This window comes from Aulonocara sp. 'chitande type north' Nkhata Bay, linkage group LG11 (assembly GCF_057382095.1).
Source record: "Aulonocara sp. 'chitande type north' Nkhata Bay isolate Kocher_YH1m ecotype deep benthic linkage group LG11, A_spYH_male_GT1.1, whole genome shotgun sequence".
Lineage (NCBI taxonomy): Eukaryota > Metazoa > Chordata > Actinopteri > Cichliformes > Cichlidae > Aulonocara > Aulonocara sp. 'chitande type north' Nkhata Bay.
The window spans coordinates 31074211-31090751 of NC_141354.1; the positions used below are offsets into that span (position 1 = coordinate 31074211).

General features: G+C 40.1%; 3 protein-coding genes across 20 annotated transcripts in view; 1 reads left to right on the forward strand and 2 right to left on the reverse strand.

The window, feature by feature from the left end:
* Positions 1–4358, reverse strand: part of LOC147319447 (uncharacterized) — a 31374-nt gene extending 27016 nt beyond the window's left edge. For 10 of the 17 annotated variants that reach the window (XM_086312094.1, XM_086312089.1, XM_086312088.1 and 7 more), the window contains exon 1: positions 1099–1200. Coding sequence is in view for 1 of the 17 variants with exons in the window: in XM_086312097.1 (XP_086168223.1) it covers positions 4115–4184 (70 nt within the window). In the remaining 16 variants the exon portion in view is untranslated. The other 7 variants (XM_086312103.1, XM_086312102.1, XM_086312100.1 and 4 more) reach the window with 5 other exon arrangements.
* A 2663-nt stretch (positions 4359–7021) lies between these two features.
* Positions 7022–15552, reverse strand: LOC147319448 (serum paraoxonase/arylesterase 2-like). 2 transcript variants are annotated; one of them, XR_015131548.1, is made up of 10 exons: positions 15364–15552; positions 15062–15129; positions 14790–14845; positions 14526–14691; positions 12956–13079; positions 12507–12707; positions 12182–12263; positions 11490–11618; positions 10088–11413; positions 7026–9952 (listed from the first exon to the last, which is right to left on the reverse strand). XR_015131548.1 is itself a non-coding variant. In XM_086312109.1 (9 exons), the coding sequence occupies exons 1-9, from the start codon at positions 15444–15446 to the stop codon at positions 11252–11254; spliced, it is 1071 nt and encodes a 356-aa protein (XP_086168235.1). In that variant the 5' UTR covers positions 15447–15552; the 3' UTR covers positions 7022–11251. The 2 variants fall into 2 exon arrangements, 1 of the variants encoding a protein (XP_086168235.1); XM_086312109.1 differs by having other exon boundaries at positions 7022–11413.
* LOC147319449 (potassium channel subfamily K member 5-like) lies at positions 7492–12456 on the forward strand. The gene is made up of 5 exons (XM_086312108.1): positions 7492–7971; positions 8496–8607; positions 9818–9984; positions 10071–10239; positions 10318–12456. Exons 1-5 carry the CDS (start codon positions 7789–7791, stop codon positions 11019–11021), a joined length of 1335 nt encoding a protein of 444 aa, XP_086168234.1. The 5' UTR covers positions 7492–7788; the 3' UTR covers positions 11022–12456.
* Positions 15553–16541: the final 989 nt, after the last annotated feature.

The following is a 16541-nucleotide window of genomic DNA, read 5'->3' on the forward strand; positions in this document are numbered from 1 at the left end:
GCCGGGGTATTTAAACAATCTGTGCACGAAAATGGCGCCGAATGTGCAACAAAACAAACACACACCAACTCATCTCCACAGCCCCGGCGCATGCGAGCCTGAAATGCGGCTTACCTACTCCGGGATCAGCATCAAGGAGGAGACTGGATGGCGCAAAGACGGACAGAAAAAAATGCGATATTCCGCGCGTTCACACGAGAAACAATGCTGCTGAGCGACACATGCTTTGTTGTGCTTGAAGGTGTCCGATGCTCGTAAAGGGGTGGAGTCTCACGCCGAGGCTTGGACTTCAGCTGAGCGAATGAGCACCAACCAGCGTGGCTTACAAACCCATTCCAAGGCGGAGGCGATGCACACAACTTTCATATAAGGCTGATGAGGCCAGCTCCAGAGAAATTCTGATTTAATATAAAAATGGTGCATAATAATGACGTCTAGAACATTTAAGATGGTTTTAGAAATTGCTCATGAATGAAATTTAGTAAGGCTATGTGGGTTTGCCAAGTAAAAACCCATATTTTGATTCATTTCACTGTATTGACCCCTTTTAAAAGTGCATGCGTGGTGTGGCTCGGTTAAAGCGAGCGATCATTAGTACTGTGCAACGCCTAGAAGCAGGAGGAGGCAGGCACCAACACAACATAGGTAAGGGTCTCAAGAATGCAGACGTGACAGAGGAACAGCTTAAAACTCTGCCCAGCTGAAAACTACAATCCCAGACACACCCACCCGTCGATCTACATCTCAAAATTCAAAAACAAGCTCACACACATATGGGTCTTGTTTTTGGGCACACACATACACACAAGCAGTCTTTATGGACCACATGACGGTTCCCCCACCCATCTGCTTGACCCCATTAGCGACATACGGCTCATAGGCAGAAGGGGGCTCATTATTCTCAGAACCACACCGGGGTGAGGCGCCATCACCTTTGTCCTACACAGGCAAGTTCATGTGGCGGGCGTTATCAGTGTCATGTCATGTCTAGCACTATTATATGCTGAAGAAGATAAAATATCTTACCGGCAAAAAAAAGGTTATCCTGCGATTCCAACTAAAATAATACCGGGTTGCCGTAAAGTCCGAAGCTCTTACCGTTGGGGCGAATGATGAAAGTGAACAGAAAATATCTCTCCAGGCCAGTAACAGTCTGTGTGCGTCTGTGTGCTTTTTTTTTTTTCTTTAGACTTTGATCGCAAAGCAAAGCGAGGACACCATAACAGCACACCGACTGGCATTTGTTAAACATTTACTTTGACATAACACATTAACAGGAATCAGGGTTGCGCACAGGCAGGATGTAAGTTTTGTGTCGCTACTGAGGAGAAAACAGAGGAAGGGGAGCAAGGCAGGCAAACAAAACCCATATGAACAACTTGTGTTGCTTCCAGTTGCTTAGGAACCCCTGCCCAGCCCTAGGCCTACTGCAAGGAGCAGGTGTTGAGCTGGACCCAGGAGAGGGAGGAGAGACAGACTACAAAGGGGAGGAGAAGAAGAAGAGGTGCAGAGCACTGGCAGACCCAGTCTCTTGAGACAGTGACAGCCTGGAACCGCAGACCCTGAGATGGCCCACCTCCATGCACTCACACAGTAGACACACCCAAAACACTGATGCAAACATTCTGCTTCCCCTGCCGCTCTTCTACATTTGTTCAAAAGCGCAAGCAAACACGCGCATATAACGGAGCCGTGCATCACTCCAGCTGAGTGCATGGGGGTTATGTTTGTTTGGAACATCTTTATCCCTCTCTGGCACTATCGCACGGTGATTATGTAACGCCCCCCATACCACTTCCACCCAATTCATCTCTCTTTGACTTTCGTGACTACATCTGGGTACGCATGTCACACACACGCACACACACACACACGCACACACACACGCCCTGTACCCTTCCATTTACATCTTATGTAAAACAATATGTGCAGCTTAAAAAAATGCTTTAAAATGTGAAGTTGGAGTGCATCTGAGAGAGGCACAGTTGCAGGAGGTTTTCTCTGTTGTTTTTTAGCTCAGAAACTGAGCTCTCAAAAGCACTAACATGATAGATGGTAAGAGTACATCAATATTAATTTTGCACCATTATGTTGTGAAGAATTTATGAAGCGGGAATGTTCCATGCGTCTGCCCTTTCCTTCCCACGGACAAGTTGCCCCTTCTTATTCTACTAGGACACATTTGACTCTCTTGCACTTTAAGGACAATAAATTACGCTATGAAAGGTACAGAGCAGGAAAACAGCTGAACGAGAGTGAATTTAAATGATCAATTTATTATTAATGAAGGTAAAACGATTGTTGTGCTCTGCACTCCACTTTGTAGTGATGCTCTATCCTTCTGCCCCTCTGTGGTGCAATTTTCACTTTGAATGTATTTACTTGTTTATTTTAATCTTAACTATAAAAACAAGAGTTAAAAATGTCTTCTTTATTTTGCTTCAATCATGTTGTACGGCTAATCAATGCAGTATAACAATCAATCTCCTTTCATAAGGAGAAAAAAGAGAGAAAATTCTGATAAAGATACTGTTGAGGAAGTCAGATTGGAAGCAACATGCTTACATACATGTGTTTGGATGTCATCTGATTTTAATGGCTGGTGGAACATTGAACAAATTGTGGCAAAAATGTGTTCTCCCAGCTGAAGCTACTCCCAGAATGGAAGCTTTTAATTTCAGTAACCAGTGTGATGGTAAAACCAGTCTCATCTTTGTATCATAAACCACAGTAAACCTTTCACTAAAATCATCTTTCCATTATTCACTTTTATCCATGTGTAAGTCATATTTTGAGTCTAGTAACAAACAAAACAAAAACAAAAAAAACACACTGAGGCGGAAGATCAGCTAGTTCAAGCAGTTCAGCGTAAATTATATCAGATGAGTAAGAGAGGATCACCGCCAATTCTAGAGGTGTAATGCATGCTGGGAGCGGGTGTTCATGAGAGATAAAGACCTGTTTGCGTCCAGATACCTCAGGGTGACACCATTAAACAACTCCTCCCAAAATTTAACTAGGCTTCGAGTAACCAGCAGTAAAACAAAAACTATGTGCCATAATTTTTGACAGGAAGTACACTATAGCCTTTTCAGATCAAAGCCTTAACAAAAGCAATCTTCTCAATTCTAAAACATTTTTTTAACCCCCAAATTTTATTTTTCCCAGATAGAAAGAAAGTGTCAGAGCTGACTCTTCCCTCACATCCACTACCCCAAAAAATACTGATAGAGTCTGAACCCAAAGTGAATGGTTTAAAATAGAAATAATGAATAAATGAATATTTAATCATCTCTCTAAAGCTTGATGAGCTACGTCTTTAGGGAAATGCTCCCTCAATATAAGTGAAAAGCATCTGTGCAGCTATTTAATTATACAAACACTCTGCATTAACTATGAATTGCATTCAGGTGCATTAGGAGGACATCACTGGTGCACATGACAGGGTAAAAAAAAATCATTGTAGGGCTTCAGCAGAGCACTCACAAAGCACAGCACGAATGCCTTTCATTCAAATTAAATGGGATAATACTCACATTATATCCACGTAGAAGGTCATTTCATAATGCATGCGCAGTCGCAGATGGAGTGACCAGGTCAAGACAGAAAGAGGGAGAGGGGGACAAAAGTGCATCAATAAAAAAAAACACTTTTCTGTTTAAACAGTACAGATTTTAAGGATTTAGTTAAAAGCTGAGGTAGACAATAATATTATACATGATATTAATAAATGGCACTGCCTGTTAAGAAGTAGCATGCAGTGCTAGCATCATTTGAAGCACATGAAAGGAAGGGGAATGGGCCTGGTTATAGGTGACTTATCAGCTGTCCGCTCAAAGTAATTACATCACCAAATGTTTTCTTTCTCGGCTTCTTTTTCTCCACATTAACAAACAGGCGTTGAGTTTTTACACAGTTACTACACCACTGCTGCTACCTGCATTCTTCCTATTATGCTAAGTATGTAAAGTATTTAGGGCCCGGGAGGTTTGAGGTACTGGGAGCAGCCTAACGACACACCTCTGCATTCATTTGTGGGCATTTTTCTTTCTTGTTATGAAGTCATATTACTGCAGTAGGTCAGCAGTTCTACTTATCTTTTTGTTTTCCTTACCACAAATACTCCTGACCTCGCATAATCCTTCTAAATGCGTTGCAGTGAACTCTTCACGAACCACCGCCATGAAGAAAACACGCCGCGAAAAGCTCCTGCAGGTGAAAAAAAGGTGTGCAACCTAAACACAAGCAGTGTCTAAGGCTGCGGGTCATACCTGAACACGTAGCAGTCTCCTCTGTGCGTCTTCTCCACCTTCAGCTTGCTGCCATAATTCCGGTGTTTACCTTCAAGACTAGTTGGAAAGTATCGATGGGGTTTCCACAGGGAGGCGGTGACGCAGCCACAATGACGAAGCACTAAGTACTGGTGATGGGTGGAGATCAGAGGTGGGAGCTTTGCTCAAAATCCTCATGGGGTTCTTATTTAGTTCTCACACAGTCTGTAAAGCAAAGATCTTTTTTCTCACACGCAAAGACATTTTTGTTTGAGCCTGTCTTTACAGATGAGTGTAAGCGGCACTGCTGAGGGGACTGACTCGGGGCTGCTCTGCCAACTATATGACAACTTTAGGGCCTGAGTACCTGAACAGCTTCTTCTAGTAAACTGTTGGAAACTTTCAATGTGATATCATAAGTCACTAGAGCTATTTGTGTCTGTGTGTGTTTTGTTTTTATTTTACAGCTGACTCCACACAGAGGCGCTGTTGTGCATGCATGTGTGAAAGTGCAGGTAATGGTGGTATTTACAGTCACCAAGGAACTTTTATATTTACTGAGACGTGTTTCTGTATATGTATCAGGAGTTAATAAAAGTCGTGTTACTGCATGATTTGTCCCTCTGATCTCATGTGTTATCGTGTGTCCTCTAAAAAATACACAAATAAATAAATAAATGGCTCCCTCTTGTCACGGCCTGTCATGGGTTTGCATTGGTCCCCTAGAGTAAGTGAATGCACAGAGTACTAAATCAGCCCTCACAAATAGACAGTGCCCTTTGATGACCTGGGATGTCTTCTTTAAAATGCAGAGTGAAATCCCAAAAGGTGCAATAGACCTCAATCTAACAGCTGATGCAGCTGGAGCATCTGTCGCCGCGTTACCTAAAGCCCAGAGGTCTATGCTGGCTCTGTCCCAGCAGGATATTATAACATACCCGGCCTTATAGATTTACTCCAGTGATGTGGAGTGGAACATTCACTTCAAACGACTTTAAACATTAAAAAAGAAGCTTGAATTGAGATTCGATTTTTGTAATCTATAAATTTAAGGAAACTTGAAATTCTATTTAGTTTTCAAATGCAAATATTTCAACCCTTATTATCACACAAAGCAGCCAGGATCCGCCCAGTGTGGAAACATTTAACTCCTGCACAAGATAAGAGCGACCGTTTCCCTAAACACACTGTGGAACGGCGTTAATGAAGTCACGTTGCCCCCTGCTGAACGTTTTCATTAAAGCGGAAGTGGTTAGATAATATAATTTTGTTTTAGTTCTCCACTTTAGCTATTACTTATCCCACAAAAAGGTTATGATTTTGGTAATATTTGCGCGCGTGTCGTTCAATCTATCAACACCATAGCTCGATATGTTTTGAATTAATTCTGATTTAAAAAAATTAAAGAAAAACCTTGTAGTGATAAAGAGGGAGGTCAGTTTAACAATCTATTAAAATTTGACGTACACTCAGCAAGGTCTACAAGATCAACTTAAAGATCTATTGGTCAAAAAATAAAGAGAAAGCAACAAAAATAAACATATTTTTTAAGAAAGCCTAACAGCTTAGAAGCTATGATTCTTATAAAAGTGGTGTGTGTGTTATCATTATACAGAACGTAACCTATAATATCACATTAAGTGCAATTAAGACTGTCCTCTCCCCCTTCCTCTTCACCCTCTACACCACAGACTTCAGCCACTGCACAGAGACCTGCCATCTTCAGAAGTTTTCTGATGACTCTGCGGTGGTTGGATGCATCAGCAGGGATGATGAGACAGAGTACCGGGCTGTGGTCGACTCCTTTGTCACGTGGTGTGAGCAGAATCATCTGCAGCTCAACGTGGCAAAGACCAAGGAACTGATCGTGGACTTCAGGAAGACCAGGAAACACTTGACCCCTGTTTCAATCCAGGGGGTCAGTGTTGACATTGTGGAGGACTATAAATACCTTGGAGTACACATTGACAATAAACTGGACTGGGCTAAAAACACCACAGCACTTTACAGGAAGGGCCAGAGTCGTCTCTATTTTTTGAGGCGACTGAGGTCCTTCAACATCTGCCAGAAAATGCTGAGGATTTTCTATGAGTCTGTGGTGGCCAGTGCGATCCTCTATGCTGTTGCATGCTGGGGGAGCAGGCTGAGGGTCGCAGATGCCAACAGACTTAATAAACTGATCCGTAAGGCCAGCAATGTTGTGGGGATGGAGCTGGACTCCCTCAAGGTGGTGTCGGAGAGGCGGATGCTGTCCAAGATAAAGACAATGTTGGATAACACCTCCCACCCACTCCATGACATGTTGGTCAGTCACAGGAGCTCGTTCAGTGAGAGACTGAGATTACCGAAAAGCACCACTGAACGACACAGGAAATCATTCCTGCCTGTGGCCATCTCCCTGTACAACGCATCCACTTAACACACTGTTTGCTGCTACAACTACACATGTTTCTTTTCCAAATATTTATTTATAAGTGACTTATGTATGTATGTATGTATATATATGTATATATTGTACTATTCTTAGTTAGCGTATTGTCTGTCTTGTCTTAATGTTGGTTTAAAATGGAGCACTGTAACAAAAAATAATTTCCCCCAGGGATCAATAAAGTATTCTGATTCTGATTCTGATTCTGATAATCCTTTCTGTCATCGTTGTATTTTTACTCAGTTGCATATAGTATTTGTATTTGTATTCTATTTTTATCTTATTGTATATTTATTTTATTTTATTCTACTGTATATAGTATTTTATTTTATTCTATTCTGTACAGTTGTGTACTGTATTTATTCTTATTGTATTCTAATTTTTGCCTCATAACTTTTGCACTGTCCACTTCCTGCTGTGACAAAACAAATTTCCCAAGTGTGGGACTAATAAAGGTTATCTTATCTTATCTTATCTTATCTTATCTTATCTTATCTTATCTTATCTTATCTTATCTTATTAACTGATTATGACCAACCCCTAATAAATTTGTGATCAAAAACGTTTTTCATTTTATATTTACTAAACATCTAAAAAAAATCACTACACAATCAGACGCACTATGCACACGTACTATATTCGCATAAAAAACTAATTACACTCAAAATTATGTCAAGTACATTTAAGTGCGTTTAAAAAGAACAGAGAAAACAAAATGAATGCATACAACAAGAAACAAAACAGTACTATTCCCTTAAAAGTTGTTCCTGCCCATAGAGTGAGCGGCGGAGGTGTGTACTGTCGTAGTGCTTCTTGTTATAAACAGAAGTAACTCAGGACCGATTGTTTTGGGTTTTTTAAGTTGTTGTTTTGTTTTGTTTTTTTAAGACTTTCTATACTTGATCTAATTAGAAGACACATACATATATTTTTACATGTATATGTTTTGTTTTTTATTTGTTCTGAGTTTAATTCCATCCCAGCTGTGAACCCATTATGTTAACCAGGAAGAGGCCAGGTAGGATTAGGACAGCCCTCTGCGGGAATGTGACTTAGTCAGCGTGCTCGGACTGAAGTTATGACTTTAATATGGCTGATAAAGGTCCGCTTTTAACTTCGTGTATAATTTTTTATCTGTCGATTGGAGGCGCGATATTCCAAATTTTTGAAGAAGGAAACTGGAAATCAGCCAGAGACCTCTATGTTAAAGAAAAGGAAGACATTCTGAAGAAATTTAACTTGACTAAAGAGAATCTGACTGAGATACTGAAGGTATGATGAACCCATCTCTATGTAAAGGTAACAAGTCGAGCTTTTGTTTACAGAGGCTTCATTTCGTTACATACTGTATTGCTTATCTTACATTCCAGCGTGGACATTAGAAAGGAAAGGAAAATGTAATTGCCTCCACATGTCCGGATGTATCAAACCGGTTTTACGTGATTTTGAACAGAAATGCAAACGTGTAAAGAGTAACTATCAAGCTAAACATTCTCAGAGGGAGCGGGGGAAGTGAAAATCCTCTTATTTAACAGCACAGAAAAGTTGTGAAACTTCAAACAAAACACTGATGTGTGCGCTGGGTGTGGAGCAGCCATGCAACATCAAGGACAGAACAAAAACATAAAGGCTGGCACAACGCGTGCCCGTCGGTAGCCTGAGCCTTTAGTTAAGACTTTGAGGAGTTGTAAATATTTCCAGTTATTCGGTTACAAATAAATAAGTAAAGTAGTAGCAGAAGTATTAGATTTATGTTTTTTTTTCTGGGACTGATTGATTGTGTTAACTTTCTAAAGGTAGTATCACAGGCTGCCGGGCAAGGCGTGGCGATCTCCGGGGACAAGGATCGCAGTCCGTGGGACTGGGGGAGTTCTGCCATCTTCGCTGCCTCCATTGTCACCACTATAGGTATGAAAGACTCAGAAGTTGACACACTTCATGTTCATGTTGTAATAGCATCCACTTCTTCTTCTTCTTCTTCTGGTTGCTGCCATTTCTTTGGCAATGGGGTTGACTCAGGAACGCCCAATCGACTTGCTTTAACAACATGTCTGGCCCTGCCACAGGCAGGCGATGTGTCCAGGGTGTACCCCGCCTCTCATATTCGAAGCTGGATAGGCTGGGATAATATTCATGTAACACGATGCCTCTTCACTAAAAGCTGCATTTCTCTGGGCCTAATTGTGATTGTTTGTTTATAAGACACATTATAAGCTTCACAACAGTTACTACAGGGATGAAGCTATGGGTACTCTGATGCTGTGACTGTTTCAGAACAGGAAATGCTTTGTCTCAAAAGTTGGGAAATTATCGTGATTTGGATCTGAAATGTTTGTGCACTGGAGTTTTCCTGCAAAATGTCCAATAAAGAACGTTATAAAGAGAAACCAGAGCATAACTGAGACGGTAAATCCTAATCCTCATTGTTTTTTAGTTCAAGAGTCTTCTAGGACTTTGTTTTCCATATATAAAGCAGCAGAGAGACAGACACCCTCCCTACTTTTCCTACACTTAGATTACACTTTATCAAAAAGGAAAGTTTTTTTTTTTCTTTTAAGCTTATCATAAGGCTGGATCAGGTGACCATGAATACTCCCTTAGCTATGCAGCAACAGGGCTTGGCTGCTTGGGGCATCCCATGATACACTGAGGGTATTTTTTTCTTCATTCACTTTTCTTTTAACTCACTGTGTGTTTATACACCACCCTGGATTTAATCATTAGCTTTTATTGATCTGTGCTTCTCTTCCAAAGTGTTTCTTTTGTCCTATTTTCCTCTCTTCACCCCCAACCGGTCACAGCAGTTGGCTGCTCCTCCCTGAACCTGGTTCTGCTGAAGGCTCTTCCTGTTAAAAGGGAGTGTTTCCTTTCCGCTGTTGCCAAGTGCTTGCTCATGAGGGTTGCATGATTGTTGGGTTTATGGTTGTTTTTCTGTGTTAGCCCTGCAACAGACTGGCAGTGTGTCCTGGGTGTACCCTGCCTCTCGCCCTGTGGTAGCTGGGATGGGCTTCAGCCCTCCCCGTGACCCTGATAGAACAAACAGAAGAGGAAAATCTTCCTAAAATACTTATCACATCATGGACTGGTGTGATTGAATATTTTCTCACTGTATCTACAGGTTATGGTAATATTGCCCCCAGGACAAAAGGTGGACGTATTTTCTGCATCCTTTATGGTCTGTGTGGGATCCCTCTGTGTCTGGTATGGATAAGTGAGCTGGGTTCATTCTTTGGAGACCGGGCCAAGCGTCTGTCTGGGGTGATGATAGACAAAGGCATATCAGTGGTAAGGTCTGACTAACAATTAGTGTTTATCTGAAATTATGAAGTTTCAGTGTCAAATAATTATTTTTTTTTCCTCTGTTTTGTCAGAAAAAAGTCCAGTATACCTGTATAGCCTTGTTCCTTCTATGGGGGCTGTTGGTGCATCTGGTGATTCCGCCGTTTGTTTTCATGTCCATGGAACAATGGACCTACTTAGAAGGTTTCTACTTCTCTTTCATCACACTCACAACAGTTGGCTTTGGAGATTATGTGGCAGGTAGGTTTTTACATTTGGCACAATTTGAATTTCTGAATTGAGGATATCCAAGTAATTTTAGCCCATAACTCATTTTAGGTGTAAATCCAGACATAAACTACCCCCGCCTCTACATAGTAGGTAAAGAATTATGGATTTGCATGGGCCTAGCTTGGCTGTCCCTGTTCTTCAGCTGGAATGTCCACATGGTAGTTGACGCTTCCAAAGTACTAAAGAAAAAATGGCAAAAACGCAGGCACAGAAACTTCTATCATGAGGAGCTAGTGTCTTTAGAGGACAAGCCACATGGAAATGTAAAGCCCAACGTTGTTGACATCTTTGGCTTCTTATCTGAAAAGGAGGAAGACTACAATACTGTCATAAAAGAGATTGGAATGAGAAGACACAAACCAGCGCCAGCAGACAAAATGAATCGCTCAAAGAGCTGCAGTGACCTCCACGGCACCTCTATCCACAACTTGGAGCACTCTCCAAGGCGCAGACGTATGATCAGTATCAGCGAAGTATTCCTCAATGCAAAGGCCGAGGGGGACAATGACACAAAAGACGAGATGCTCCCGTTATTGCAAGAAAGCATGGGGGACCCTGAAGTGCGTGTGGAAACTGACGAGGAACAAAAGGACAGCTGTGCTGCTGATTCAGAAGATTGTGATATTGCCCTCAGTGGACCTGCCAAAATAGAAGAGGAAACTGTTGAGCATCCTGATGGGGGGGAGACTAGGTTTAGGATTTCCAAGGTGGCTGAAGAAGAATTGCTGTTGGAAAACGATGAGAAAGGGTAAAAGAATTGTCCAAAGGCGTATGCTGCTTTAATGTACCGAGAGAACAAAATGTGGAAATGACACTGCATATGGCATCTACAGGAACAAAAGCTGACAGTCGAATGGTTTCCTGTCTTACAAGGTCACTATTTTTTTATAAATGGCAAAAAACATGTTTAATTTTTTTTTTTTTTTTTTTTTTTCATCCCTTTACAACATTTGTATTCATTAAGCAACAGTGATCAACGGCATTATTTTAGAAGACAGTATAAGGCTTTGTGGAAAACAGAGCCAATAAGCAACTTTCCCTCATAAGGAGCTGCTACACTGGAGCCCATAAGGACATGGCCATCATCCGCGTACTCCATGCTCACCACTGGCTGCTTTGAGTGAATATTCTTGATCCGGAGCACCTGAAGGACACATTCATAAAATGAATAGGTAAAAATCTAGCTGCAATGTTTTTATTTTATTTTTAAACAAACTAACCTCAGAGCCAGGTGGATCTTCAGGATCATAGCTTGACAACTTCATGGCATTTGGGTGACAACCCAGCCATACGTCACCTGTCTTGTGGTCCACCTCGATGTTGTCACAAAGTGATCCAACAGCTACAGACTGAAAGCATCACATGTTGTTTACATGCTGTAAATGAAACCTGATTATTCTGTCCTTGTGTATGACGTTAAAGCAACAATCCAACCTTTTTTTTTTTTTTTTCTTCTTCTTCTTGCAACAGAACTTCTTTCTTATTCAGCAGAATTAAAACGATTAGTGCTATTTTTATGTCTACATGTTAAATATGAAGCTACAGTATTATGAAAAATGTACAGGCAGCTGTCACTGATACCCCTCAGCCTACTAGCAGATGTACCTATGGTATACATTTTTAAAATTCTAGGCTACAGGAAAGTAAATCTTTGACCTCGAGGTCATTGAGATTTAAACTCGTTTTTACTAGATTCACCTAAGGTATCGTACGTCACCTCATTCTCCACTTGGGCATCCACTCTGCCCACAGGACGGGGTGATGACAATACCCCCTCAACCTCTCACGGCTGAGGGGTAAAAACTGCAACACTAGGCTGGGCTTAGCTTCACATTTAGCACGCAGATATGAGAGTTTTGGGTTGTTGTTTTGTTTTTGTTTTTTGTGACTTTAGAATACACAACACTATTACCTTGATGTACCTCAATTGTTCCCCTTCTTGCCTTTCAAAAACATCTATGTCATGATCCATAATATCCGAAACGTATATGTACCTGTGTTTAAAAAATAAAATAAAATAAAAATCATGTTACAATAACAAACTGTAAATCTCATCCCACTCCTTTTCAAGAATCTAAATTGTGTTTTATATAGAGATGTGGATGACAATTCGATGTCTTCACTTAATTTACAATGTATTCTGTTATTTCTGTTGTATTTCTGTCTGAAATAAAACAGACATTTAACTCAATCAACACATACATGATCAGTGATTGGTGTAACGAACTGAGATTAACCTTTTGTCAGGAGATATGTTTATGCCGTTTGGGGACCGCAGACCATCGGCCACCACCCTCACTTCGTGTGGACTGTAGAACACCACGTCACACCAGGTTAAGTCCAAAAAGACAGTAATAAGCAGAAGTGCATCACTGTGAAAGTAGCGGTCATTTGTGGCGTAGAAGCTCTCCACTCCGACTGCAACAATGTCATTCACACTGAAAAACATGGGGAACAACAAGCACACAAAGCGTTTTATAAAACGTGCCTCAGTCACACAAGCACTTTTTTCCCTATGCTTTTTATCTAACATTTGCATACATTCATGCTCTGATGGATGCATCGGAGAGCAGCTTGGGGTTAGTATCATGCCCAAGGACATTTGGCACACAGGCTTTACATGATGGGATGAGCCACAGCCACCCCAATAAATAAGGCATTAAAAGGTTTCTCATACAGTTCATACCTGTGGAGTAAGGGGTGGGTGATGGTTTTTATGTGCACGAGTGTGTCTTCCTCAACATAACGAAAGATCTCTACTTGGCTGTTGTGATGAGGGTGATTGACCACAAACAGGTACACAGAGTCATCTGCAGAGAAGAAGAAAAGTCTTGTCAACCCTGCTGTGTGGAGGAAACGTAGGTTTCCCTTAGTGTTTCAGTCATGTTTGTGCTCAGGGAAATAAACAACAACTAAAATAGCTTATTTAAAAAAAAAAAAAAAACAAAAGAAAAGGCAGACACGCACATACACCAATTTAGGCTGCAGACTCATAGTAAATTGTCACCTTCTTTCCTTCCCTAAAGCAGTAAGGAGCAATTTACTTTTTTTATAGCCTGACCCAACAGGATCTTATGCTTAAGTAAGGGGACAAACTAAATGCAGACAAAATATCAAAGCCTCACAAAACTCCCTTTTACTACACAGAGATGTTTTTGGCACATATAGGAAAATCTCAGATATGTGTCAAAGACACTGTAATGTAACCGTCTCCTCTTATTCGTTTATCCAAAACCTGTTATCAAGTAAAATGAATAAAGGCAACGAAAATACTGATCATATTTGCATCATTACATTAATTAAAATTATTAATAATATAGCTGTAAACATAAGGCCCCAAATTTCTTTATGCATTTCACTGTCACTGGGCTTTAACCTTTGGCATCTCACACTGTTGATACAAAGTATTCTGCTCATTTTAGACAATATTCCAGAAAAGACTGGTCCACACAATAGGATGTTTCATAAAGCAGATGGATATGCAACACATAATCACTAGCCAGATGAATCCAAAATTTATACTAGACACTATGGTGAACATCACCAAGCTAATACCAGTGAAAGATATTAGCAGTATCATGCTATAGGGGGTGTTGTTCAGAAGCAAGGGGCAAGTCCTTGAAGAAAACTTGGATGAAGGTACAAAAGTCTTAAGCCTATGGCCATGGAGAACCTTCAGCATGAAGAACCAAAGACTACAGCCAAGACAATACTAGAGGAGCTTCAGACGTGTTCCTGAACAAGTCTGGGAAGATCCATTTGGAAAATTAGATACATTTCCAAAACCTACATGTGCAAAGCTTGTAGAGACTTAACCAAGACGACTTTAGTTCATTTATAAGTCACAGTAACAGTGTAAGGTATACTGCCCTAAATGTACTATGACAGAATGCACAGTCACCACTCAAAGACCCATTCATGTCATTTAGTCCAGAATTACTGGCATACCAAAAAATACCCCCCCCCCCCCCCCCCAAAAAAAAAGACGACAAACAACATGGCTCACAGACTTTCCAGAGAAACAACAATATTACACAAAATTAGCTGCAGTTAAAAGCTGTGTTACATTGTATATCTGCCTTATGTAAATACAAGTACTGTGTGTAGCACGTGGGTGTGCAAAAAAACAAAAACAAAACATCAGCCCTTCTAACTTTACAAACCTATGCATGCGTGCATAAGGGTACAATGAAAAAAAACAACCCGAATACATTTCTGTTGCTTAAAATAATAACAAATTTGATGCCATTATTCACCTGCTTCATCAGTGTATGCACTAATGCCATGTGGGTTGAACGAGCTGAGGTCCAGTTCTCCGCTGATTTGCAGCTCCACTGGCGTGGGTTTCGGGTGCAGCAGATCCAAAACATACATTTTCCCTGGTTCATCAGAAAACGAATGTAATCCAGGAAACTTCAACCCCTGAGCCGTAAACACTACATGTTAGAAACTTTTCTAAATGTGGGGCTTTGCTCAAGAGGTCATCACACAAACAATTGCCCATGAAATTAATAACATACCGTACTCATGAAGGCCAGTCCATCTTTCAGTATGGTAATATCCTCTGCCCCATATTCTGTACAAACAAACAAATCAATAAATATTTTTCCCCTTCTCAGTTCTTACAGAGAGCACAGTCTTATGTCATGCCTTGGTGACGCATGCTCTACAGACAGTTGTGTGAACTTCAGACCCTTCAGCTAATGCCACATATTAAACGCAGTTTAAAGGTGATTTTTCACGATGCAAACCCCAGAACGAAGATACGAGCATGAATACAAAGATTACATACCAATATTCTGCAAATAATGACAGCTGAGGTGTTTCACTGGAATCTCTCTGGAAGCAAGCATGATTTCCCTGCGGAAGAAGTTTACAGAGCCATTACAAAGAAGCAGTACAAATCAGTATTACAGTTTGAAAGTCTGCTCGAGAAGCCCAAGGATACATTTGTTAAGTCTTTCCATGAAAACATTGGCCACACTTCAACGTGCTTTAGCAAACAACAGCTGTGAACATTTACAATCTGTGCTGCCAATCCCCAAATTTAATGCGACATATGACGTCAGATTTTCTTGTCGGAACAGAACTTACTTCAGTTTAAGGAACCTGTGTCCACTGAAAACTGCAAAGGCAGCAACAGCAACAGCAAGTAGTACTTTCTTCATGGCAGCCATGTTTATAAGTGTCAGGGGTTACCTATGGAAGTGCCATGATTTTCAATGTGCATTAACACAACTGCCCCAAAGATGGAGACAGAGTGCTAAAATTAGTTTGATCTGTTAAAATTAGAAACAGCTGCTAAGACTTAAAAAAAAAAAAGAAAGAAAGAAAAGAAACCATGTTGTTGTTGTTGTTGCTTGTAACAAGTCAAGGTAGCATTAATTTTAGGATATTTATAACATAAAATATTTGCCCAAAGAAAGAAACAAAGTTTAGTGAATATAAATCATAGCTACACACGGTATATGAATAATGGATTATTTATGCAGCACAACCTAAAAGCTACACTGTATCCGAACACACCGCACGTACGTGTGCACTGCTACCATCAAATCTCAGTTGGAAAAAAATCATGGTGTATTTTTTTTTTCTGTTTCGTTTTATTTGCACACACATAGAATCAACAACAACAACAATGTACAGTTTAAGAATAAGAACAACCACCTTCCCTATAACATGAACAGGTAAGCAGCTGGAACAGACAAGTTACATACAATCATTTACAAATATAATAAATATATATTTGTGCTATTAGAAATAAACATAGTTTTTAATTGTTTTTGAAAGAATAAAATGCAGTTGTGAACTGAAGAACTGGTGATAGTTTGTTCCAATAAAGAGGTTCTCAATATTGATGTGTATTTTGCTTTCTGCATAAGGGTAAATAAAAATCACCATGGTGTCTTGTTTAGTAAGTATGTACATCTGAAAAAGACATAAAAGAAATGTTGCAAAACAACTAGTAAATCACCAATTAAATATACATACTTCTACATAAAAAGAGATATGCAATATGTATTCACATTAAATGTTGTCAAGATTTAGTATTTTACAAAAAGAGGAAAGTCTATTTGAAAAATTCATTATCTGCAAAAATGTCTTTTGAATTAATATAATTTTATGAAGACACAGCACCCCAAACACTATTACAATATATTATGTGTGGACAAATTAAAGTATAATACAATATCAACACACAAGCACAATTTATGAAATGCAGTACTCAGAATACCAATCATGTTCATTAACTTTCTGAGAGAATAACCGAG

Coding starts and splice junctions, on each gene's coding strand:
- LOC147319449 (XM_086312108.1), top strand. CDS start 7,789: ATGGCTGATAAAGGTCCGCTTTTAACTTCGTGTATAATTTTTTATCTG. Junction 8,608..9,817: donor CTCCATTGTCACCACTATAG/GTATGAAAGACT, acceptor CTGTATCTACAG/GTTATGGTAATATTGCCCCC. Junction 10,240..10,317: donor CTTTGGAGATTATGTGGCAG/GTAGGTTTTTAC, acceptor AACTCATTTTAG/GTGTAAATCCAGACATAAAC.
- LOC147319448 (XM_086312109.1), bottom strand. CDS start 15,446: ATGGCTGCCATGAAGAAAGTACTACTTGCTGTTGCTGTTGCTGCCTTT. Junction 15,130..15,363: donor CACAGGTTCCTTAAACTGAA/GTAAGTTCTGTT, acceptor CTTCTTCCGCAG/GGAAATCATGCTTGCTTCCA. Junction 14,692..14,789: donor GACTGGCCTTCATGAGTACG/GTATGTTATTAA, acceptor TTTACGGCTCAG/GGGTTGAAGTTTCCTGGATT.